Genomic DNA, 25,974 nt, shown 5'->3' on the forward strand with positions numbered 1-25,974 from the left:
TTCTTCTAAAAACAATTTGTGTTCAAAAGAGTGATACATTTGCATCACAATACTCTCTCCTGAAAAAAAGTCAGACGCCATTACCGCCGGGCACTACTTTTCTGTTCGTTCGTATCACTGCGCGGCGCCCCGCATGCAGCTGATAGACGCGCACTAATCTACAAGTTGTCTTTTTGAAGGCGGAAGGTGCGCGGATCAGCTGTCTGCAGCGCATCGATCAGCTGTCTTCAGAGCAACGCGCAGTGATACGAATGAACGGGAAAAATAGTGCCCGGGAGTATTGGAGTCTGACTTTTTTTCAGGAGGGAGTTTTGTGATGCAAATGTATCACTCTTTTGAACACAAATTGCTTTTAGAAGATAAACGCTTTATTTAAGTGGCCCCAGCTAACTCGCCGGACTATTTACTTCTCGTCCAACACCGGACCAGAACTCGTGTCACAGAACACGGTCATGGGTAAGTCAGTGCTGAAGGTGAGGATGAAATAGAGATTCATGTAAAAAAATCCGAACTATCCCTTTAAGGCTCTAAAACCACACAGTTTATTCACTTTTCTCATTGAGGCATTCACATTTTATCATATTTCTCTCTTGTTTAAACATTCTCAATGTTCAAACCTTCATAACTTTTTTTAAAATAGGTACATTACTGTAAAAAAAAAAAAAAAATGCATGCAAAATTGCACTAAAAAAAGCTGCGAAGTAGGGAGACCGCGAAAAGTGAAGCACATTATAGCGAGGGAGCACTTGTAATCATAATCATTAATAAATAATGGCTTCTAGGGGTGTGAATTGCCTAGTACCTGAGGTGAAAGATCTGGCTATTTCAGATCATTCCTGTGTGTTTTTTGAATTACAAACAATCCCAGAAGTTCAAACAACTACTGTCTCGATTAAAAAAAGGTACATAAATGAGAATACAAGCAACATGTTTATGGAATTAATGGCTGCATCACCAACTGTAAATGCAGAGACCGTTGATGAACTTCTGGATGAATTCACCTCAAAAATCTCAAATGTTTTGGATGCTGTTGCTCCTATTAAAACTAAGACCATTTCATCCCGAACTAAAACACCTTGGAGGTGTACTACCAACATAATGACTTTGAAATCTAAATGCAGAAAAGCAGAGCGAAAGTGGAGAAAAACTAAACTCCAAGTTCATTTTGACCTGTACAGACAATGTCTTTGTCATTTTAACCAAGAGTTAGTAATAGCTAGACAACAACACTTTTCTGAAATTATTAGTAGGAACCTCAACAATACACGCACTCTATTTGGCGTGGTTGACAAACTTACAAATCCCCCAAATCAAACAGCGCCAGAACTCCTCTCAACAGATAAATGCAATGAATTTGCCTGCTACTTTAGTGAAAAAGTACAAGCCATCAGGTCAAACATTGTTACAAACCAGCAAAATAACAAAATGATGCAGCACTTAAAACCACCTAGGAATAATTTAATTACCATGACAGAATTTGACTCAGTGGATCAAAATACTGTAGTAGACTTGGTTCAGCAATTGAAACCTTCCACGAGCTGTCTTGACTCAATACCATCTGGCTTTTTCAAAACCATTGTGAAATCTGTTCAGATCGATTTACAACAAATAATTAATTGCTCACTTCAATCAGGTGAACTTCCTAAATGTCTGAAAGTAGCCGCCGTCAAGCCCATTCTAAAAAAGAGAACACTGGATGTCTCCCTGCTAGCAAATTATAGACCAATCGCAAACCTTCCCTTCGTAACTAAAATAGTTGAAAAAGTGGTTTTTAATCAACTCAGCAATTTCTTGAGCTTAAACGGACTTTTGGATAAATTCCAGTCAGGTTTCCGACCTCATCACAGTACAGAAACAGCTCTGATTAAAGTACTGAATGATATAAGATTGAGCACTGATGCAGGGAAGGTATCAGTGCTCGTCTTGTTGGACCTCAGTGCAGCATTTGACACGATTGATCATAATATACTGTTAGACAGGCTGGAAACTTGGGTGGGGTTAAATGGAACAGTCCTTAAATGGTTCAGGTCCTATTTGGAGGAAAGGAGTTACTTTGTGACCATTGGAAATTTTGAATCTGATCGAAAGGCCATGACATGTGGGGTCCCTCAAGGGTCAGTCCTTGGACCCCTGTTGTTCAGTCTGTATATGTTACCTTTGGGTCAAATGCTTCAGAACACCGATGTTGACTATCATAGTTATGCAGATGACACACAACTGTATTTATCGATGTCCCCAAATGACAGCAGTTCTATTAACGCATTGCGTCATTCTCTAGAGCAAGTTAACAACTGGATGAACCAAAATTTCCTTCAGCTGAACGAAAACAAAACGGAGCTCATTGTTTTCGGCAATAAAGAAAAGAGGATTGCTGTTAAAAAACAGCTTGAGTCACTGTCTTTAGAAACTAAAGACCAAGTTCGAAATCTTGGGGTACGAATAGACTCAGATCTGACCTTCAGCAATCATATTAAATTCATCACTAAAACAGCCTTTTACCAGCTGAAAAACATATCCAGACTGAAGGACTGCATGCTTCAAGCAGACCAAGAGAAGCTTATCCATGCTTTTATCTCCAGCACACTAGATTATTGTAACGGTCTTCTGACTGGACTCTCTCAAAAGAACATGAGACACTTGCAGCTCATTCAGAACGCTGCAGCTCGAGTTCTGACCAAAACAAAAAGATCAGAACATATTACTCCAGTACTTAAGGATTTACACTGGCTCCCTGTCAGCTGTAGAATCGATTTTAAAGTTCTGCTACTCGTCTATAAATCGCTAAATGGTTTGGGTCCTGAATATATCCAAGAAATGCTGATTGAGTACAAACCCAGCAGGGCTCTGAGATCTACAGACTTGGGCCAACTAGTGGAACCCAGAGTTCGAAGCAACATGGTGAAGCTGCATTTAGCTATTATGCTGCACACAGATGGAATAGGCTGCCAACAGAAGTGAAGTCAGCCCCGAGTGTAAATGCTTTCAAATCCAGGTTAAAAACTTTGCTTTTTTCTTATACCTTTGATTAGGGACTTTTAAACAGCTTTTATTAAGTGTTTTTTTGTTTGTTTGTTTTTTTGTTTTTGTTTTTTAGTAAATTTTGTAACCTATTTTTATTTATTTATTTTTTTCCTCTGAATGTTAACTACTGTTTCTTGATGCTTATGTGTTGTCTTTCCTCATGTAAAGCACATTGAGTTGCCTTGTGTATGAAATGTGCTATACAAATAAACTTGCCTATACAAAATAAACTTGCCTTGCCTAGTACCTGACGATTCGATTCGTCTCACGATTCACAGGTCACGATTCGATTCGATACAGATTAATCCCGATACGAATTTATAAGCCGATTGTTGCGATTTTTTTTCATTCAAATTTAGAAAATACTAATCAGTAAGCTTGTAGAGTGTAAGATTTATATGAAAATGTATTATTTATTTATCTGAAATTTCAGTCTTATAGAGGTTGTAATCTGTTTCATGTTTGAACAGCATTAAAATAAAATATTAAGGCTTAATGTTCCGTTCATATAACATCCTTCCATGCTCAAGGTGCGAATCCTAACCCGAAGTCAGACGTTTTGTTGAATATTTTTCCATTAAAAATGGAAGTTTAAAAATCGATTCACACACAAAAAAAAAAAAAGGCAAAGATAATAAGACGTTGAATCGGTAAGAATGAACAATTCTGAGCTCTTAAAAAAAATTGATTTTTTTTTATTGAATCGATTCGAAAATCGCGCGATGTAGTATCGCGATATATCGCCGAATCGATTTTTTTTAACACCCCTAATGGCTTCAATATCTGTTACTTGATAAAATGAAAAGCAAGAGACATGAGTGATAACTGTGACTAGCGGCTCGTGCAGTGATGAAGAAGGTAGCTAGTAGCTGCACGAACTAATGTGAATTACGGGACACATTGGCTATCCCCAGTCTCATCTCCGCCCTGGCAATAAATTTGCTGAAAAAATGTATACAATAAAATCAAAATCTCTCTATACATTTAATAACAGTAAAACAGCTTAAACAGTACTCAACTCATCTTTATTTATATAGCACTTCGTGGTTTGAGTAGTGGAGTTGATATGACTCAATAGTGAAATTATCTCTTTATCGGGCGTGGTGCCATCGAGAATTTTGTGAGTTTGCACGCGTGTGCGCATACGTGTATATTTGTCTATATGTGTGCGAATGTGCGTGTGCTGTATTAACCTTGTTGCTATACCCTGAATTTGTGAATAGTATATTATTGATTGTTGTCAATGCACAGTCAATTTAATACGGTCTGTTCTACCTAAAGGCCTGTCTGTTTTTGATTGCCACTCTTCTTGGGATATGTATTTTTTTTGTGTATCCCATGTAGCAATGATAGTTAATTCTATTGTTATATTCATGTTTTCACCATCTGCTCCCAATTTGATCTGAACTGTGTTAAAGTAGTGCAGCAATTAGAAATATTTACATTCATGTACATTAGTTCATTTTTATCATCACCCAACCTTTTTTTGTTTTTCCAAACCTTACTCATTGTTTTAAGAGTGACAGTGATGTATTTGCTTATAATCACTGTGTTTGACAGACTTGTGATGTACCTGGAGAGAGACCTCCGTAAAGCCACACCCCTTAGAGAGCACTTTAGCCAATCAGGATACCTGTCGCAGTGTCTGGACTTATTATCTGTTTATCTGAGGAGTACTGCACCACTTCTTCTGGGTACAAGCACACCACACACACAAATACCGCACACACATTGAAATGTTTCATTAATCATGTCGTGTTTAACTTGCTGCAGTAAAATATTCAAATCCAATATATTTCTAGTCCTAAACAACAAATCTGAAACCATTTAATTTGTTTCCTGTGCCAGAGGACATTTTGAGTGCTTTGAAAGGCATCATTGGAAGGAGACACTCATCCATATTTCACAGCAAACAGCTTAAACACACTCTGCCTGCTACATCTGTCCTGCTAGCACTTCTTTCATCACAGGTAACAAGGACCAAAGGCAGCGTTCTTCGTTCTGCATTTTATTAGTCAGTGATTAATTCTCCTACTTGTCCAGTTCAGTAGTTTTGATATTCCAAAAATGCAAAAACAGTTATACCTTCTGCTATGTATTCACCCTTGACCAAATTTGTGTAAATTCTGTTTACCACCTGCCCTATCACAGAACTTCAGATCACAAATCGTAACAGAGGAGTTTCTGACGCAGATTGGATCATTGCTGGTACGCAAGTGTCATGTTTTGATGAGTTTTTTCATGTTTGCAAGACAGATGTAATATTTATTTAAAAATAAAAGGTAGAAACTTTGTATATCTAATATATTCTGTCATCTCTTTGCTCCAGGACAGTATCACCCACATTGAGTCAACTCATACCAGTTTGGTCAGTAAGATGAGTAAGTTAATAATCATATGTAACCTATTTACTTTCAAATTCATATCGTCTTTTATATGATAAAATGTTGGTAGAGTTTACTTTGCATTAACTTTCCATTACCCTCTTTTACTTTTCAACCTTTTCAATGTGCATTTTCTCTTGTCCTCCTGTACAATCAAGAATGAACTCTAGTTCCCTCTAAAAAAAAAAAAAAAAAATTACATTGAAATGAAACAAACAAACACAACAAACTGTATACATGCTGAAAATGTTAAAGGAAGACAATGCAAATATCTAAATTCAAAGTTTTTGGGGCAGCATGATGAGATAGTTGTTAACATGGATGGATGGATGGATGGATGGATGGATGAATGGATGATGGATGGATGGATGGATGGATGGATGGATGGATGGATGGATGGATGGAAGGAAGCAAATTATTGATGGCTTGGGCATTTTTTTTAACTGTATTGAATAGAGTACACACAAAGTTGAATCATCAAAAGTGCATTTATTTGAAGCCAGTGGTTCCGATTTGTCTTTAAATCAGTCTAGTAATTATGAAATGATTAATTTAATTGCATATTCCTTTCAAATGCACTTAGACATCAAAATATTTTCAGCAAGGACATCGCTGCACACATGGAAAGTTTACTGCTTATTGCTTAAAATGAAACATAAAAAGTTAGCATAAATGCAATGCATTTGACTGTGTACCTTTTTTTTTTAAATTTAATTGGTTTATGACACAAACATCAATCTGCAAATGTAAGAAAAAATAAGGTATTGATTTCAGGCTACCGATTGGAGCATCTAATGTGATGAAACCCGTGAAAGATATAATAGATACCGGTATTTTAATTAATCTCATGTATTTACAGTATCTCCTGTCACTGCATCTTAACAAATAGAAAATTGCAATGAATTGAGATGACTGACATTCATTTGTTCTGCTAGGTGCAACAATGTGTGACGAGTGGATTAGGACCATCCTGTCCATTGTGGAGGTCCTGAGCCAACACCATGTTCTCATTAGTCCATATCGGAGTGTTGTGAGTATTCATGACATTAATACAGCCTTGAAACTTGTACAGTAGGGACTGTTATTTGTGTAACATTTCATTTTAAAACAAAAAACAACAACATAGTATCTATAAATAAGCATACCCCGTGATGGGACTTAGCAGGCAAAGTTTTTCTGGGTATTAGTTTCACTGTTTGTCTTTCTGCCCGATAAACCTGTCTGTTGATGCTCAGAGGACAGAGCTGTAATAAGGCAAGACATCATCTATTGAACCCACTGATATTCATTAGAAATGTGTGTGCTTTTCTCTGTGTGTAGTTGTGTGTGTTTGCGTGGACGTGCATGTGATGGGACAGTCAGATTGCGTTTAATGACTATTGACAAATGGAAGTGAAGAGCTGCAGGAAGCAGACAGGATTGAAGGAGAGAAATGAGATGAAGAATAATAGAAAGAGGCAAAGATGGTGATGGTCAATAGCTCAGGAAGACATTTTAATTACCACCAGCCAACTCACATGGAGTTTTATTAGACTCCAAGGACATTTACTGCTTTTCAGGGCTACAGATTATGCCAATTTACTTTTTCGATCTTTTTTTTTTTCATTGTTTGTGAGCTCTATTGAGATGAGGGGAATCAGTCATTTTGGTCTCGGAAACCTCATTTTAGGCAAATCTTCTTGTTATAAGTCAGTGCCTCTCAAATAGTGGGGCGGGCCCCCCCAGGGGGGCACGAGGCTTTGTCAAGGGTGGCATGTTTGACCTCGGGGAACATGCTTTTTTATTTTTATTTTATTTTTATTTTTTAGAATAAAGTGCAATTGCACCTCCACTACATCAGGGGGCAGTGGCGCGCTCATTGGCAGAGTGTGTGCAGGGAGAATTCGCTCAGTGGTGCAGGGGTTTTGTTTGCACTGAGCATGCGCGCTTTACACACAGCACAGAGTATGAGTATGTAGTGTAGGCACAAAGTGTAGCAGACCCTCAAGTGACACCATGAAAACATATTTAACTTGGATGACAAGACAGGCGTAAAGAGACAGAGATAAAAGGACAAACGAAAGTCGCCCGAAAGCTAAGACGAGGAATATGACGAAGTGTATGGTGGGCTGGTAGTGGAGGTGTTGGGGGGCAAGATGTTTTCTTCTTCCTAGGGGGGGCATGACAGAAAATAATTGAGAAGCACTGTTATAAGTACACATTTAAAGTAATTGACCAATAACAGAGGATGATACACTGAATCTACAAAGGCATTTACCCACGTGACAAGTAAACAAAAAGAGGGTTAAGATGTCTTTATTTATTCATTGCTCCAAGTTGGGGTGGCACGGTGATCGAGTGGTTAGCACGTCCGCCTCCCAGTTCTGAGGACTCCGGTTCGAGTCCAGGCTCTGGCCTTCCTGGGTGGAGTTTGCATGTTCTCCCCGTGTCCGCGTGGGTCTTCTCCGGGTACTCCGGTCTCCTCCCACATTCCAAAGACATGCACAGCAGGTTAATTGGGCGCTCCAAATTGTCCCTAGGTGTGCTTGTGTGCGTGGACGGTTGTTCGTCCCTGTGTGCCCTGCGATTGGCTGTTGACCAGTCCAGGGTGTCCCCCGCCTACTGCCCAGAGCCAGCTGATAGGCGCCAGCACCCCCCGTGACCCTTGTGAGGAATAAGCGGTCAAGAAAATGGATGGATGGATGCTCCAAGTTGTATTTTTTAATGACAGTCACCCATGAATTAAAATAAATAAATAATTCTGAAAATGTCCATTGCTTACAACTGATAATTGCTAATACAACAGGTTATTTTTCTGCCTGTTTATACTGGGTCAGAAGCTGTCATAACAAACCATGTTGGATTGGTATCTGATCCACATTAAACATTTATTGAACACATTTGCCAATCCCAATTAGCATAGTTAGAAACCCTCTCCCATTGTATTCCTTTGTGTCCAGGATAACTTTAAGTGCATTTAACTATTAACTCATTTGCTCCCAAAAACATATAAAAACGTTCTATTTTAAATCCTGCCATGCTCCCATTTTTTTAAAATGTTTTTCAATGTAGATCAGGGGTCTCCAAGTTGGGTCCTCGAGAGCCCCTATCCAGCCTGTTTTCCATGTTTCTCTCCACTAACACACCTGATTCATGATCGGGATCATTATCAGGCTTCTGCAAAGCTTGCTGATTAGCTGATCATTCGATTCAGCTGTGCTGAAGGACGAAGACATGGAAAACAGGCTGGATAGGGGTTCTCGAGGACCCAACTTGGAGACCCTTGATGTAGAGCATATAGAAGGCTTTGATGCAGCCTCTGAACTGAAGAGAATGCTTGAAGCAATGGTAGTTACTACAAAAACGGCCAGCAGATGGCAGCAGAGTATTCGAGATCAACCAGGGCCATGTTGCAAAAGGCCCTTTCCCCCACTGTTTTAAACTGATTTGGGAATAATGATGAAACTTAGCTATATTCTAATGCTAATTGTTGCAAAACGGAAGCAGAAATATACTTTTTTTTTTTCCCCTGATGAAAGAAGACACTAATCTTTCTTTTGGTAGGTTCCATGTTTTTATAGCGATAGAACACAATATTCTGTGGGCTTGCAAAATTCAGTTATATGCCTGGGAGTGAATGAGTTACGATAGTAGGTTATAACCATGACCAATATTATAGCTTTGGTAGACATCATGATTGTATGTCCCTTGTTGACAGCGTGTAACCTTCTTTAATATGGATCCTTGTTGGTGGAACTTGAATTGTTTGTTGTCAAGTGAATGTCAAGGACACCCCAACACTCAGATGTGATTTTGTGTCTCCCAAAGGTTGCCTGTTTTATCATGCGTCCTCTGACAACACTGGTTTTCAGCAGAAACAGTAAGAGATTTGATTGATTTTTTTTTCTTCTTCTGAACAGCTCACTGTCTTATAACAAGTCAAGTGCAACATATTGTAGGGAGTTAAGCCCCTCCAAACATGTAGGGAAAAACAGAAAAACATCAGACCAAAAAAAAAAAACCCAAAAAAACATACAACTCTTTTGCTCATGGTTTCCACTCTGTTATCGTCTGTTGGTCAGATTTCCCCCAATTTGCAATTATTGTGTAATTATAAGCTATTTGGTGTTATGGTGTGCAAATATATGCGTGGTGTAGCATGCATAATGTGGTTTCATATTCAGTGGTCTTAATTAACTGTTTGATGTCCTGAGGAGTTTTGCATTTTGGTATAATTATTGTATTTTGCTTTTAAATATTCCGTTAATTAAAATCATATATTATTGTCACTGTACAGTTAAAAAAGGACATGAAGTATGTTATGTCAGTGTTTTAAATGTCTTCTTTTATATTCTTTTTGTTTCTTTAATGGTTTTTTAGTGGAGTGGTCTGCGTTTGTGTTGAGGATCCTGTCAGAACTCAGTCTGATTTTGTTCGTCCATGAGGATGATTGCAATGTAAATGCAAAGAAGATAGAAGAGACCAAAAGAAGAAAAGGGGAGACGAAAGATGAAGAAAGTCCTTCCAATCAAATTTCAGCTCTTTTCACTGAAACCCTATTTCCAAGGTTAGTGTGGCTTAGTTTTTTTTTTTTTTTTTTTTTTTTTTTAAATTGTGATTTTCATACTCAAGGGCTTGTCCGACATTCGTTAAATATAATTGGCTTTACGGAAATTGCAGACACAAAGCTGATCAAAAGACAAAATCAAGCCAATTAATGCTTGTGTTAAAGAGCACAGGCCCTATTTTTATAGACAGGCGCCCGTGTGCTCAGTGTAAAAGCTGCCGCATCTTCATCTTCGTTTTTTGTGTTTTGTGTGAATTTGGCAGTTTGTATTGCGAGGCTCTGGGTGTTCCGGTGAACCAAGGGCATTTTTATATTACACACCGCCTGCACACCTGACAATTAGTGACATAGTGACAGGTGGCCTGTTTTGGTAGACAGGTACACATGTGCTCAGCATAAAAGTGCACACATTGCATTTTTGTGCCAGAGCAAGTCAAATATAACATTTTTGTGAATTTCATACACCTCGCTGCGCCTTACTAGGCATTCCGGCGGACCTGCCAATTACGGCTGAATGTTTTCTATTATCTGGCAATTTGGTGACACAAAGTAGACTAGACTTTAGATTAGCTCGGTGGTGGTCTACGTTGTGGCACAGGTGGTGGAATGTGATTTTTGTGGTTTGACATGTTGTATAAACATGTATAAAAATGTATGTGTATGTTTACATGTTTATGTATAAACATGTTTATGTATAAACATGTTTATTTATAAACATGTTTATGTATAAACATAAACATGAACATAGCCTGAGACAAAATTGGCAATGTGTGGATTTAATTTTTTAGATTATTAAGGTTGTGTCATTATATAATTATACCTGTCAAGGCCTTGCTAGTCGAAGGGCTAGCTTATCCAAGCAGCTAATCATTCATAAACAAACTCCACGGAGTCCAGGTGCGCAGTTTTCTATTTATGTTGTGAAACAGCAACAAGAAACATACATTTGACATTTGCAATACATACTCATAAATAATTATAGGACAACAAATGTAATTAGCATATGCTAACAATTAGTGATCACGATTTGCATTAGCATTTTTAAATTGACAAACATCTACAATTTGGCACACATCTAAGTATTGCATGCTTAGTATGCAAAGTTTCTTTTAAATCACTTACAGACGATCCTTGAACAAAGAACTGCAAAAAGGGAAGAGTGGAGTTGTTCGCTAGTTTCATTGAGATCAATTACTTCCATTTTCTGACTACTTCTTCTATTTCCACATACGCAAATAACATTAACCACTAGGTGGTGCAACGACACAACTTAACCACCGGGTGGTGCACTAACACAATTAACAAACTGAAACGGTAAACATAACAATACGTATTATAATTCCTTTCTGTGTTTCGGTTTTTGGTATTGGGTTCCTTTTTGGATTTGGCCAAGAACTTTCACTTTGGTGCATTTCTAGTTGTAGGGATTGTGCTGTGTGTACAGTATACGCCAAGTGTCCTGTGCTTTTGGTGTTTTATGGAGTGTGTATTATTTTGTTATGAATCTGTAAATCCTATTTATTTATCTATGTATTTATATTAGTGCTGTTAAAGTTCAAGCGTTAACTAATTAATTAATCACAAAAATTATCGCATTAATCATTGTATTACCACAGATTAATCACACTATTAATTTTGACCACAGATGATCCTTTTTAGCTCACAGCGGATGGTAGCTGTTGGAGTTTCAGCAATAAACATAACTACATGCATTAAAGTCAAGCATTTAATAAATGTTGACATATGCCGTAGGTCATTTATTCCCATTTTAAATTATGCAAATAATTAATTGATTAGAAAAAGCAGGATTAGCGTGTGCAGTGGATATAAATTTTTGAAGAGGTCCTTGTAACATTAAATGTCGAAAAAATTAACACATAACAGGTGCGCTTCAAATTTAGCGTGCAAAATATGCTGGGAAAAAGCCTTTTTAAGTCAGTGATTAATCGTGATTAATCAAAATTCTAAGATGTGATTAATCTGATTAAAACATTTAGTTTGACAGCTCTAATTTATATATATATATTCTCTCACCTACTTGTATACAAAAAAAATACTTGTTTACTCACTTAAAATGTTTGCTTTGTTCTTGTTTTTACATTATTCTTTACTGCACAACTGATTTTTGTTTCATGTACAGCACTTTGTATACAGCAATGCCTGTTTTAAAGCGCTTTATAAATAAAATTGAGTTGAGTCGAGTTGTAGCATAAATTGATGTTCGGAATGACATGAAGTTAAACGTTTAAATGATTCTGTGTTTTTCTGTCCAGGTATGAATCTCTTCTACGAGCCGCTGAGCCCATCTCACTCTATGCTGTCAAACTTCTGGTATCCATGACTGAACACAGCTCTCAGATGTGCAGGTACAGTTCAAACACAAACATCTTTCATCATTGTACATACCAGTGTAGTTTGCCAGGTACCAGGAATACCATATGTTTATTGTAAGAGTTTAACAAGTAGAAATTAATATTTGTCAAGACAAAGGGCCACTTGGCAACCATGTGATGATGATAACAATAAGAGTAATGCCTGAAGGCATTTACTGCGAGTTATCAAGAGTATGCTCCTACCTTATTAAATATGGTAGAAAATAATATCTGCACTTTCTAATGAGTATTGGAGCATAAAAGCTTTGGAGCCATTAAGACTTCCTTTTTTTTTTTTTTTTTTTTTTTTTTTTTTTTTTACCAAATACCAAATACAGAAGCAGCGAAAACAGAAGTTGTAACGATGTGATGGCTCTCGTTAACAGGCAGAATCTTGGCAGGATTAAGTTGCCAAATTAAGATTAAAATATTCTATGTACATAGACCATATTTGTTTAAATCTTGATACTTGATTTTTATTTAAGGCAGAGATTTTTTCCATTGAGATATAATTTATTAGTAAGTTTAACCAGTGGTCGATATTCAGAGATTGTTTATTTTTCCAATTGACAAGGATTATTTTTTTAGCAATAGTAAGGGCTATAAATATAGATTGGGATTGTTTACATGGTAGCTCAGTTATTGTTAAGTCACCTAGTAAACACAATCTTGGAGATAAAGGAAGCCTACAGTTTAATATATCAGCGAGCTTTTCCAAGATTTTAGTCCAGAAATGCATCACTGGAGTACATGACCATAAAGCATGAAGATAAGTATCGGCAGTGTTTTGTGAGCACTGGAGACAAATGTCGGAGTCAGAGAGTCCCATTTTTTTCATCATATATTGTGTAATATATGTTCTATGAAGTATCTTATATTGGATAAGTTGCAAATTTGTCTGTTTGGTCATTTTAAATACATTTTCACAGATTTGGGTCCAAAAGTCTGGTTCCGGAACTATAGACAAGTCTTTTTCCCATTTTAAAGTCGGTAAATACGTTTTATTTGTGTATAAAAATAACTTATATATTTTTGATATTTTCTTTATTGTTGTTGGAGAAAGCTTTATAATATATTTAGCTAAGACAGGCAGTTGGAGCGTATCCTGAAGTGTTGGGATTTGTTTCTTAACCATACTTTTAACTTGCAGATAATGTAAGAAATTTCCATTTTTTATTTCATATTTCTGGACCAAGTTTGTATACGATATAAACTTATTATCTGAGAAAAGATGATGAAGGTGTGTAATTCCTTTCTGCTCCCATAAGCTTAAATGTAACGACTGATTATTAAGTTGAAAGTCGGGGTTATGCCAAATGGGAGAGAGCCCACAGGGCGCCAATTGGGAATTTGTAATTTCTAATGCCTTCCACCAGGCAGTCAGGGTGGCGGCTATCATTGGGTTTTTAAAACAATTATGTCGTTTTATTAATTTTGTAATAAAGAGTAAATCTAACAGTCTAAGATTATTACAATCCTTCTGCTCCAATTCCAACCAACAGTTAGTATCTCTGTTGGGTTGTGTCCATAGCACAAGATATTGTAGTTGATTAGCTATATAATAGTACATAAAGATTGGTGCCTCTAAACCTCCTTTAGATTTACTTTCCTGAAGAGTAGATAGACTAATTTTGGCTTTTTTTTTTATTCCAATAGAATTTTATGATAGCAGAGTCCAGAGATTGGAACCAGTTAGACGTAGGTTTAAATGGAATCATTGAAAATAAATAATTAATCTTTGGTAAAACTTTCATTTTTATAGTAGCTATCCGTCCTATTAAAGAGATCGGAAGATTATTCCAGCGCTCCAGATCACTACGGATACTATCCAATAATGGTAAAAAATTTAAAGAAGTTAATTCAGTTAACTTTGGTGAAATTTTAACACCTAAGTATTTTAAATTACCTGTAGGAAAGGAGTAGTGTGGATCCTGACTTGTAGGATTCCATGAATTTTCTGTAATAGGTAATAATGTTGATTTTGTCCAATTAATAGAGTAATCTGATAAGTGAGAGAATTTAGTTATTAAGTTAAATGCTTCCCCTAGCGAGATAGCAGGTTCTTCTAAATAGAGTAGTATATCATCGGCATATAGATTCATTTTATGTTCTATTGTCCCGGAGTGGATTCCTTGGATCCGTCTATTCTGACGTATAGCTAATGCAAGCGGCTCAATAAATATAGCAAATAATAAAGGAGACATTGGGCACCCTTGTCTTGTTCCCCTTTGTAGAGTAAAACTCTGTGATGTAATCCCATTGGTAGTAACTGTAGCTTTAGGAGAATCATATAATATTGAGACCCATTGAATGAATGACTCCCCGAAGCCAAATTTATTTAAGACAGCAAAGAGGAAGGACCAGTTAACTTTATCGAAGGCTTTTTCTGCATCCAGCGAAATAACAACTGCCTTTTTATCATACCGCTGTGACATACTAATCAAGTTAAAGAGCCTCCTAATATTATTAGTAGAATGACGACCTTTAATAAAACCTGTTTGATCGCTATGAATAATTGTCAGGACTTACTAATTACTGTCTCTAGTCGAGATGCCAAGGCCTTAGCGATAATTTTAATATCGGTATTAATTAGTGATATCGGTCGGTAACTTGACGGGAGGGTGGGGTCTTTTTCTGGCTTTAATAAAAGTTTAATTGCTGCTATATTCATATCTTGACGTATATCACCCTTACTTTTAATTTCAGTTACTACTCTTAGAAATAATGGAGCAAACATTAACCAGAAATGTTTAAAAAATATAGCCGGATAGCCATTAAGACTTCCTGGAAATTGTGGAAAGGCAGGATATGTAAGATGACGACCAACTTTATCCTTTTTTTAAGTTCTACCTTTTGGTGTCCCTCTATGGAGAGAAATTTGTGTCTTTATTTTCAATCAAACAAAAAAGGAATTTGCAATCAAAAAAAAATTTCAATCAAACAAAAAGGGGATTTGCAATCAAAAAAAAAATTCAATCAAACAAAAAGGGGATTTGCAACCTCAAATAAATTTTAATCAAACAAAAAAGGGTTTTCATATAAAATAAAAATTTGCAAACAAAAAAAACCATTTCAAACATGGATTTGTATTTTAATAAAATCTTTTGCAAGCATTTTTTTCGTTTTCGTTTTGAAATTCGATTCCCAGCCCTGCCTGTATGTGAAACAAATGCAAAGGTTTCTTTATGAGTATAAAAAAAAAACAACAAAACTTCATCCTAACAGCTATCCCAAATTAGCCGTATATTTGTGTTTTGACTGCCAACAACATAGCTTCATGACTGACTCATGTATCGGACCATCAGTTACCTAGCTAGCTAACATGGCTAAGCAATGCTGAGTGAGTGATTACGTTAATTGTAATGGTTAGAACAAATCACCGGATAAACGATAGATCAAGGGTTGCTTTTAGATAAATGTCAGATAAACAAAACGGAAAACTAGAAGTGGGGGGGGGGGGGGTGTCATATTTACCTCGATGCTGGCGGCGACTGGACAAAATGAACCAGGAAATAGTCAGACGAACATTGTCACACCCCCATTCCTATCTGACCAATGAAAGTTGTCGCAGCGGCTTCCAAGCTGACCAATGACAAGGCTTCTATCATCGGTTGAACGGAGGACCCCGCCCACACAACACAGAAAAAGATTCGCAACCAAAAAACAGGTTTCAATCAAAAAACAGATCCGCAACCAAAAAACAGATTCGCAACCAAAAAACAGATTCGCAAACAAAACGAAAAAAATACTTGCAAAAGATTTTATTAAAATACAAATCCATGTTTGAAATGTTTTTTTTTGTTTTTATTTTATATAAAAACCCTTTTTTGTTTGATTAAAATTTATTTGAGGTTGCAAATCCCCTTTTTGTTTGATTGAATTTTTTTTTTTGATTGCAAATCCCCTTTTTGTTTGATTGAAATTTTTTTTTGATTGCAAATTCCTTTTTTGTTTGATTGAAAATAAAGACACAAATTTCTCTCCATATCCCTCCATCCATTCGTGCATCCATCCCTCCATGTGTCCTTCCATTTTGTCATTCTGTCCTTTGATCTTAATAAAAGTACTATTGACTGGAATGTAATTTATGTCTAGAAAATTGAATACATATTTGCTTGTACTGATTGCTCATTTATATTTGACTGTGTTCATTGTGTCCCCCTTTAAACTTGTATGACAAAATATGGTAACCAAGAGCAGTACTGTAAGTTTTAAATGCAATTTTTATGTAGGATGGGCAGGTGCATTCCAAGCAATCGAAACCAGTTTCATCTAACATAACATGGCTGTGATGCTTTTGCTGGCTTCCAAATTTATTGGAGCGATTGATTTATTTCTATAATTCAGTAATATGGTTGTTTGCCGGGCGGCACGGTAGTCGAGTGGTTAGCACGTCCGCTTCCCAGTTCTGAGGTCTCCGGTTCGAGTCCAGGCTCGGACCTTCCTGGGTGGAGTTTGCATGTTCTCCCCGTGCCCGCGTTGGTCTTCTCCGGGTACTCCGGTCTCCTCCCACATTCCAAAGACATGCATGGCAGGTTAATTGGGCGCTCCAAATTGTCCCTAGGTGTGCGTGTGAGTGTGGATGGTTGTTCGTCTCTGTGTGCCCTGCGATTGGTTGGCAACCAGTCCAGGGTGTCCCCCGCCTACTGCCCAGAGCCAGCTGAGATAGGCGCCAGCAGCCCCCGCAACCCTTGTGAGGAATAAGCGGTCAAGAAAATGGATGGAAGGGTTGTTTGCCTCCTCCACTTACACTTCAAATTCCATCACTTCAGACTTCATTTCGCGCTTGTGCTGCTCCCCCAAATGTTCCATGGTGAAAACTAGGGGTGATCGATACCACTTTTTTTCATACCGGTACCAGTATAATACAATACAGATACCATGAATACATGTCGCTGATACATAAAATTTCCCCGCAAAACCCTCTTTTAAATATGTCACTTTTACTCCTGTTGTCAACGTTCCCAACCTAGAGATTGTTTGGGGGCTTTCTTGACAGTTCTCGTGTCTGTCAGAAGGTGCAGCTATTTTCCGTGATTCAAACTAGAACACAAGTGGCTTCTGTCTTTGTCAGGACATTCCAGAAGGTTGACTTACTGTGGCCATTTTTTGTGCAACTGAGTCTTGATCCACTTGACTTTCTTCTCTTCCAAGCCATATGAGCGAGATGCAGGAAAACGATCAGGATTCAGTGACAAAAAAAATAAGACATACGGACATACTGTAGATGTAGACAAATGTGAAGACTGAGGAATAAGCTGACAAGGTTTGTATGAACAGGTGCACAAACACACTCTTGTGTCTGAAGAATTGACGTACACTGGTACGGATGGATGTGCTTTGCTGTTTCTTTGTGTGAGTTTCCGCCTGTCTCAATTTGTTGTGTGCAGCTTGTTGCCGCCTCTGCCTCAAAAATAGATTGGGCTTGTATTTTTAGCAGAATATAGAGTCACTTCTGGGCCACTTCTGAAATGTGCTGCTGTGCTGTACCTGGTGGATTTGCAATGATTATCCAAAGTGGCCATGATGGGTCTCATCAAAAGCCCTTCCTAATAAAATGGCTCACATGGAGGAAATGTTACAGCTTGTCGTCGTTTTTATCTGTTGATGGCATCGATGATTGTCAACATTATAATTTGTCCTCTCCTTGCTTGTATCCACATATTTATTTTAAGTTGCACCTCTTATCACGAATAGCCCACTCTCATCCCTTATCCATCCCTCTTTCCCAGCAAGTGCTCAATATGCCAAATACTTTTCTTATCAGTAATAGTACGCACTTTTGTCTCCATCCAACTCTTCATCCGACTCTCCTCATCAACTCTTTCCTTGACACGAGTAGAGTGACGTGAACTTCGCAAATTGGTGTCAGCACTCTCCCATCTGCGTCTGTTTTCCTCTTGCTCGTTTTTGTCGGAAATTATTAACAATATTTAACATTTTCCCCCTTCTCACTTGTTCTCTGTCTCTCGTCAGCTCTAATTTATTAACACGAGCCCACACATCACTCCTTCTCCGTGCCCTCTCTCTGCAACTCTCCCTCCATCTCTCTGGTTATACAATCAGAAATTAAATTGCCTGGACCTTGGTTAGATAAGTGTGGCTATGAAGCCAGCCAAGTGGTAATTAGATGGTAAATTGGGGACATTAACGTTAGGAAGGCTGCCTGCTGTCTCTCTCCGCATTATCACAGCCCAGACACACCTTCAAACAATTACATTTACTATGACCTTTAGCCAAAGAACCACATGCTGTGTGTGTGCGCGTGTATGTGTGTGTACATTTAATGCCCTTATCTGCCACGTGTGAGTGCATCTTGCCACACAGAAAAGCATGACTGCCAAACTAGGTTGTCACTTTTATAGCTTAACTGAATTTTTACAGTTTTCAAATAGGATTTTCAAATATGATAATTTTTAAGTGCCAGCAAACCAATCAATGTACTGTAACAACTGGCTATGGTTTGGTATGTTGTCGAAGGTACTGAGAGTTTTTGTTTTTTTTTGGTTAGTGTTTATAGTTAATTTAGTCACATCAAAGGAACAAAATTCTAGACACTTTTCAGTGTGATTCAGTTCACCATAAATTGCAATCAATATTACAGGTCCAACGGCGGCATAGTTGCCTCCCAGTACTGAGGACGCAGGTTCGAGTCCAGGCTTCGGCCTCCCTGGGTGGAGTTTGCATGTTCTTCCCGTGCCCGCGTGGGTCTTCTCCGGGTACTCCTCCCACATTCCAAAGACATGCATGGCAGGTTAATTGGTTGCTCTGAATTGTCCCTAGGTGTGATTGTGAGTGTAGATGGTTGTTTGTCTCCATTTGCCCTGCGATTGTCTGACAACCAGTTCAGGGTGTACCCCGCCTACTGCCCGACGCCAGCTGGGATAGGCTCCAACACCCCCCGCGACCCTTGTGAGGAGTAAGCAGTCAAGAAAATGGATGGATGGATGGATGGATGGATGGATGGATGGATGGATGGATGGATGGATGGATGGATGGATGGATGGATGGATTGATTGATTGATTACAGGTCCAAAAGAGGCAATAGACAAAGGTATTAACTTGAATTTAATACCTAGCCTACAGTTAAATTTGCAACAAAAAATATATACTCAAGAAAGTACAGAGTACTGAAAAAACTACTGAAGTACAGTAACAGAGTATTTGTACTTCATTACTTCCGATCTCCAACTCCAGCTCATTTTATTTAGCTCCATTATTCCTTCCTGACATGTTAAAATTTTAAATTTATTATCATACAGGAACACACAAACATTCAGTGTTATCCACTTTTGTGTGCATGTGTGTGTATGAGGGTGCACACATTCCAAACACAGGGTAATTGATTTTTAATGAGAAAGTAAATCAGAAACATTTTTAATAAAACCAACCATATCTTTCGCTGTCTTTTGTGTTTCAGCTTTTGTACTTTTTTGCTAATTTATTAGCATGTCTTTCTTTTCATTGTCTACATCTTTTGCCGGCGCACTGGTAGGTCTGGTTGACTGGCGACATGCAGGAGGGCTCTCATTAATTTAACTAACAGTTCACAGCCTGATATACATGGTTACACTCTGAATTCTCAGAAAAACAAGCAGAATTTGGGGAAAGAGAAGCTGATTTGTGTAAGGAGATGTGACATTGAACAGGCGTTGAGGAACTAAGTATACAAAAAAAAAATAAAAAATAAGGACATGTGGTCAAGGAGCTGATTGGATGACATATGACCAAATACTGATGAGGCCAACAACTGCAACTTAGGGAGTGATGGACTACTAGCTAAGAAAAGGAGCAACATCAAAAGAAAGAAAAACCATAATGTCCTGAACCTTACTGGAAATATGTGTGCATGCATGATTAGAATTTATTTCAATATATATCATATCATTTCTCTTTCTCAGGTTGATCAATAACAGTAGAGTCCTTCCAGCAGTCTTTCACCTCATTATGGTAAGAAACGAGTAGCTTTAGTAGCAGTAGTAGTCGTAGTAGTAGTAGTAGTAGTTTTCATTTATTTATATTGTCAATCACTTGTTCATCAATCCATTTTTGTAAATACTAAATGAAATTGCACATCATATACAAACCCAATTCCAATGAAGTTGGGATGTTGTGTTAAACATAAACAGAATACAATGATTTGCAAATCATGTTCAGCCTGTATTTAATTTGATACACTACAAAGACAACATTTTTAATATTAAAACTAGACTTTGTTTTCTGCAACTAATCAATAATAATTAAAATAATCATCATCATCATCATAATCATAATGCATCAGGTTAATATAGCGCTTTTCTCGACACTCAAAGATGCTTTACAATGGATACGTGATTCATGCACTCATGCATTCACACTCTGGTGGCGGTAAACTACATAAGTAGCCACAGCTGCCCTGGGGTAGACTGAAGGAAGTATGGCTGCCAGTGTGCGCCTACGGTTCTTTCGACCACCACCAAACATTCGCACCAGTCATACAGTAGTGTGAGTGGCACTTGAGACAATGTGTATGAAGTGTCTTGCCCAAGGACACAACGACATGTGAATTGGAGAGAGCGGGAATTGGAAAGCAGACCTTCCGGTTACTGGTCGACCGGCTCTACCGCCTTAGCAATGGCTTAGAATTTTATGGCTGCACAAATGGCAGAAAGAGAAAATTGTACCTGGCCCCCATCTTTGCTTGTGAATGAGCAATTCAGGGAAGCTCCTTTCATACCCAATCATGGCACCCATTTGTTCACAATTAGCCTGTTCACCTGTGGGATGTTCCAAACAGGTGTTTGATGAGCATTCCTCAACTTTCTTAGTTCCAGCTTTGTAAGGACGCAGCCATAAAATTCAAAGTTAATGAGCATTTGCTAAAAGCAATAGTGTAACACTTTAAACATGAAATATCTAGTTGTCTTTTTAGTGTATTCAATTAAATATAGGTTGAACAGATTTGCTAATCGTTGGTATTCTGTTTTAAGACAACGTCCCAACTTCATTGGAATTGAATTTGTACATTGCCTTGGAATTTTAATTTAGTAGCTAATCAGTTAATCAAACATGGTCTTAGAGTCAAAGTGCACCATGGGAATGTCCAGCCATCATACCGCTCAGGAAGGAGATGGGTTCTGTGTCCCAGAGATGAACGCACTTTGGTCCGAAATGTGCATATCAAACCAAGAACAAAAGCTAAAGACCTTGTGAAGATGGTGGCTAAAGCTGTAAATAGTGTGTCATTATCACTGTACTGATAAGGGCTGAAAGGCCACTCTCCAAGGAAGAGGCCATTACTCAAAAGAAACAGTAAAACGCCTGCAAATGGAAACAGGGACAATACCTTTATTTTTGGAGACGTGTCCCGTGGTCTGACAAAAATACAGTTGAACTGTTGAGCCATAATGAACATCCTTATGTTTACATGAAAAGGAAGAAGCTTGCAAGCCTGAGAACACCATCCAAACTGTGAAATATAATGGTTTTGCTGCAGGAGGTCTGCTGCAGTTCACAAAATACATAACATATAAGGAAATTATGAGGAAACTGAAGCTATATCTCAAGACAACAGCCAGGAAGTTAAAGATTGGGTGCAAATGGATCTTCCAATGGACAATAAAAACATACAAAGCATACTGCCAAACTGGTTACAAAGTGGCTTAAGGATAGTAAAACCAATGTTTTGGAATGGTCGTAATAGAGCCCTGATCACAATCCTAATGAAAATTTATTGGCTGACGTGAAAAGGCTTGTGTGAGCAAGACACCGTACAAACTTGGACCAGTTACACCAGTTCTATCAAGAGGAATGGGCCAAAATTCCTGCCAACTATTGTGAGAAGCTTGTGGACGGATTTCCAAAATGTTCAAGTTTACAGTTTGAAGACAGTGGTATCAAATTCAAATAATTTTGGTCATCCTATTTAAACAGGAAAAGGCAGGTCAGACCGTAATAAAAAGTGTATAGTGTATCTCTTTTTCTATAGGCCATAAATAGTAGGGATGTGCCAAAAAATCAATTCATAAAAGAATCGAGATTCTCACTTCTGAATCGAATCGAATCGATATTAACTCTTTGGCCGCCATAAACGTTATATGACGTTTAGTATAATCCTAGGGTATGCCGCCAAAAACTTTATTTGACGTTAACTATGTTTTTTAATGGAAACGGGTGGAGGAAAGCCTTGGGCAGCTGTGCTCCAAATATCAAGCCGATCGGGTTACTATAATGAGTATTCCTGGCCACTAGATGGCTGTGATGAGTCTTTTGGACAAGATTGGGTAGGAGACAACAGTAGAAGGAGAGAGGCTGAGCTAGAGTGTTGAGGGGGAGCGAATGGCTAACTTGGCTAAGAGAGTCAAAAAGGCTACAGATGGCAATCAGCTCACGCTTGATCCTTATTTTCAAAGCTCAAAAGCATCGACCAGTGCTCAAGAGCACAGTGATGACGAGATTAAGTCATAGTTGAAGCGGTGATGCGGCCGTTTCGACCACGTCCTAAGGCCCCACCGGCTAGCGATGCTAATAACGTCCTAAGGCCCCATCGGCTAGCGATGCTAACACCGGAGAAAAGTGGTGCATAACGGAGCGCTTCTGCACAGATGACGTTTCGTCGGACGATGACGACAACTATGGTTCCGATGCAAGACAGTCTTGGACTGTCTTTCGTCCTCCAAAGAACGTGAAGGTAAGCGCTAACATGCTAAGAGATTGCTAGTAAGATTACTTTCCTAACTTTTCGGGCGATCTGCTAGCAGCATGTGTAAATGTGCTGATATACACTAGAACATCTATTACCTATACAAACGTGAATGTATATTTTATAGATCGTGCTCACAGCAACGTCCGACCGCTGGTTCTACGACAAAGAAAGGTAAAAAAAAAAAAAAAAAAGTTTTCAATACACCGCAACAATAAAAGGAAAGTCTTTCGATAGTATTGTAATTGTATATGTTTCTTTCAGCTCCTACCCAAAGTGACCCTTCTCACAGTGAGCAGAACAAAGGTAAAAAGAAAAGATTCTCCACAGCACTAATAAAATATTTGATGGTAAACGTCTTCTATAATTTACAGAATGTGCATCAACCAATACATCCAAGAAAAAAAGGTAAACATATGGACACACACACATTGCATCACACTGCTCTAAAATAATATATGATATTGAAATGTATATTTGCAGATCCCAAAGATTCTGGCTGGCATGAAGTTGATGAAGTTGCCTTGCAGCCAACCATCTTCCCCTTTTCTGCGAAACCAGGACCAAGGGATGCTGCAGCAGAGCTGAATTCCCACCTGCCAGCTGACATCCTGGAGCTCTTCATCACGGATGAACTTCTCCAGCACATCGTTCATCATACCAACCTCCACACAAATCAGTCCATGCAGAAGCACACCGACAAAAACTGTGGTGCAAATCCTGCTGCATCCACCTTGCACGCAAGGGATTGCTCCACAATATACCACACAAAAAGAAAAATTGTGTAGTTGAAACAACCACACAATTGTAAATAGTAACACGTACACACACACCACACATGCGCAGTTGCGCACGTGTAAATAGTTTGCAAAGAGTTTTCCAAATTGTTTGTTCGGATTGCTACTGTTGAATGTAAATAAACTGTTATTTTGCAATCAAAAAACACTTTTTTTTATTGTTGGGGTAGTGTTTTATAGAAGTTTAGGTGTTTGTAGAATCACTCATGCAAAAAAAAAAGTGCCAAATTTACTAGAGTGCATGAAATAACATCGTTTCACAAAAAGCTTGATTTCTCCGTATTTTGGAAGAAAATAGATGATTTGGGTGAAACGAAGCTGTTTTCCATTGTTGATTACTGAAAATCTGAATAAGGTAAACTTTTTTTTTTAGATGAAAGATGAGACTTCAATCTTTTATTTGGTAGTATCCGCGTTTCCATAGTCCTAACACAACATTTTCAGTGGAGCTTGAAAGATCGATAAAATTCTGTAAATCAGCTGGCACTATGGGGTTACCTTTTCCGAAAATGGTTGGCAGTCAAAGAGTTAATATCCAAAAATCGATTTTATTTAAATTAGGAATGAAGAAGAAGGGGAAAAGGCAGTTGTAGCCCACATGCTGTTTTTGTGGAAAAAGGCACTTACAATACAAAATGAATAAATGTTTAAACAAAAAAAAAAAACTTTAATGTCTCTATTTGTCATTTTGTCTTGCAAAGCAGACTCGAGTAGATGTGCATATCTGTAAATTGAAGCAGAAATCATTTGTCAATCAAATAATTTTGAATCGAAAATCGTTTGAATCGAGAATCGAAAATCGATTCTGAATCGAATCGTAGACCCAAAAATTGTAATCGAATCGAATCGTGAGACAGTCAAAGATTCCCAGCCCTAATAAATAGCCTTGCTCCTCCATATCTTTTGGAACTCCTTCACATTGCTCCACCCTCTTGCTCGCTCAGATCTTCATCCTCCCTCCACCTCTCTGTCCCTTCCGTCCATCTGTACACAGTTGGGGACAGAGCCTTCAGCCGCTCTGCCCCCATCTTTAGAATTCACTACCACCTGGCCTCCATAACAGACTCATTAAACCGCTTTAAAACTAGACTCAAAACACACCTATTCCGGACTTCTTATTTGCTTTGCTACCAATATCATTTGCCATTTTAATTGACGTTTTAAGTTCCATTAATTTTAATGTACTGCTTTCTTTCCTTTTAATTAATTATGTTGAACGTTGACCTTGAGTTCCCTGAAAGACGCCTATATTAAATGAAATATGAATTAACATTAATATGTAGTTAGGGATGTGCGATATCGGTGACCAATAATCATCGGCAGTTATTGACCAATTTAACGTCATACAGGTAAACCAGATATAAAGAAATCCTCCGATAATCGACATGCCATGTTCGTCCATCTGATGTGGTTGTGGCTCAAGTTGAGCCCAACTCCTCAACTCCTCTCCTCTCCTATGGTAGTGTCGTATATTTATGACATCATAATGTGTGCGACCTCGTGTTCACAGAAGATGCATGATGGTGACATGGCAGTCGCCAGTGTGGGCTTTCTTTACTGTGTCTGCCCAAAATGTTACCCTTGCAGTTTTTGTTGCATTTTTACAACATGAGTTTTTTTTTTTTTTGATGAGTTACTCGTCTTTGAAGAAGAGATCTCAATAAAAATCAGCTTCATGGAACTTTACACAATGCTTCAATGTATTTTTACATGTTAGTAGGGATGCACGATAATATCGGTGCCTGATAAATCTCTACAATTTGACGTTAAACAGAAAAACCAGATAAAGAAATCAGCCGATAATTATTAGCAATTATCAACCAATTTGACGTCAAGCAGATAAACCAGATAGACAATCCGCCGATAATAGACATGCCACATTGGTCCATCTGGTGTGGTTTTGGCTCAAGTTGAGCCCAGTGATGTCATAATACATAATAATTTAATCGAGACATTATAAGTCCACTGATTGATTGGCTGCTGCAAAGAAGCACGGACTGTCTAGAATTGGGATTGATAATAACGCATTAAATTAATGAACCGTATTTTCGTCTGTCCAAGGTGACCAAGGTGGGGACAGAAAGAGCAGACACAATCGCAAACTAGACCCATAATAAAACATTTTTACTGTAAATGAATACATCTCAAACAGTTTACAATGTAGTGAATCTCA

At 38.0% G+C, this 25,974-nt stretch overlaps 1 protein-coding gene and 1 long non-coding RNA gene across 2 annotated transcripts in view; both read left to right on the forward strand.

The window, feature by feature from the left end:
- Positions 1–25,974, forward strand: part of ulk4 (unc-51 like kinase 4) — a 150,359-nt gene that overhangs the window by 73,804 nt on the left and 50,581 nt on the right. The window contains exons 23-31 of the mRNA XM_077528300.1: positions 4,582–4,715; positions 4,870–4,991; positions 5,173–5,229; positions 5,351–5,402; positions 6,341–6,435; positions 9,213–9,264; positions 9,765–9,951; positions 12,225–12,317; positions 20,225–20,273. Coding sequence (XP_077384426.1) covers positions 4,582–4,715; positions 4,870–4,991; positions 5,173–5,229; positions 5,351–5,402; positions 6,341–6,435; positions 9,213–9,264; positions 9,765–9,951; positions 12,225–12,317; positions 20,225–20,273 — 841 coding nt within the window. The remainder of the gene's footprint in view (positions 1–4,581; positions 4,716–4,869; positions 4,992–5,172; positions 5,230–5,350; positions 5,403–6,340; positions 6,436–9,212; positions 9,265–9,764; positions 9,952–12,224; positions 12,318–20,224; positions 20,274–25,974) is intronic.
- LOC144023048 (uncharacterized) lies at positions 22,418–24,200 on the forward strand. The gene is made up of 5 exons (XR_013284480.1): positions 22,418–22,992; positions 23,132–23,178; positions 23,269–23,310; positions 23,379–23,412; positions 23,488–24,200. It is a non-coding gene; the product is annotated as an uncharacterized LOC144023048 (long non-coding RNA).

The sequence above is a fragment of the Festucalex cinctus genome, chromosome 7 (assembly GCF_051991245.1).
Source record: "Festucalex cinctus isolate MCC-2025b chromosome 7, RoL_Fcin_1.0, whole genome shotgun sequence".
In the NCBI taxonomy this organism is placed as follows: domain Eukaryota; kingdom Metazoa; phylum Chordata; class Actinopteri; order Syngnathiformes; family Syngnathidae; genus Festucalex; species Festucalex cinctus.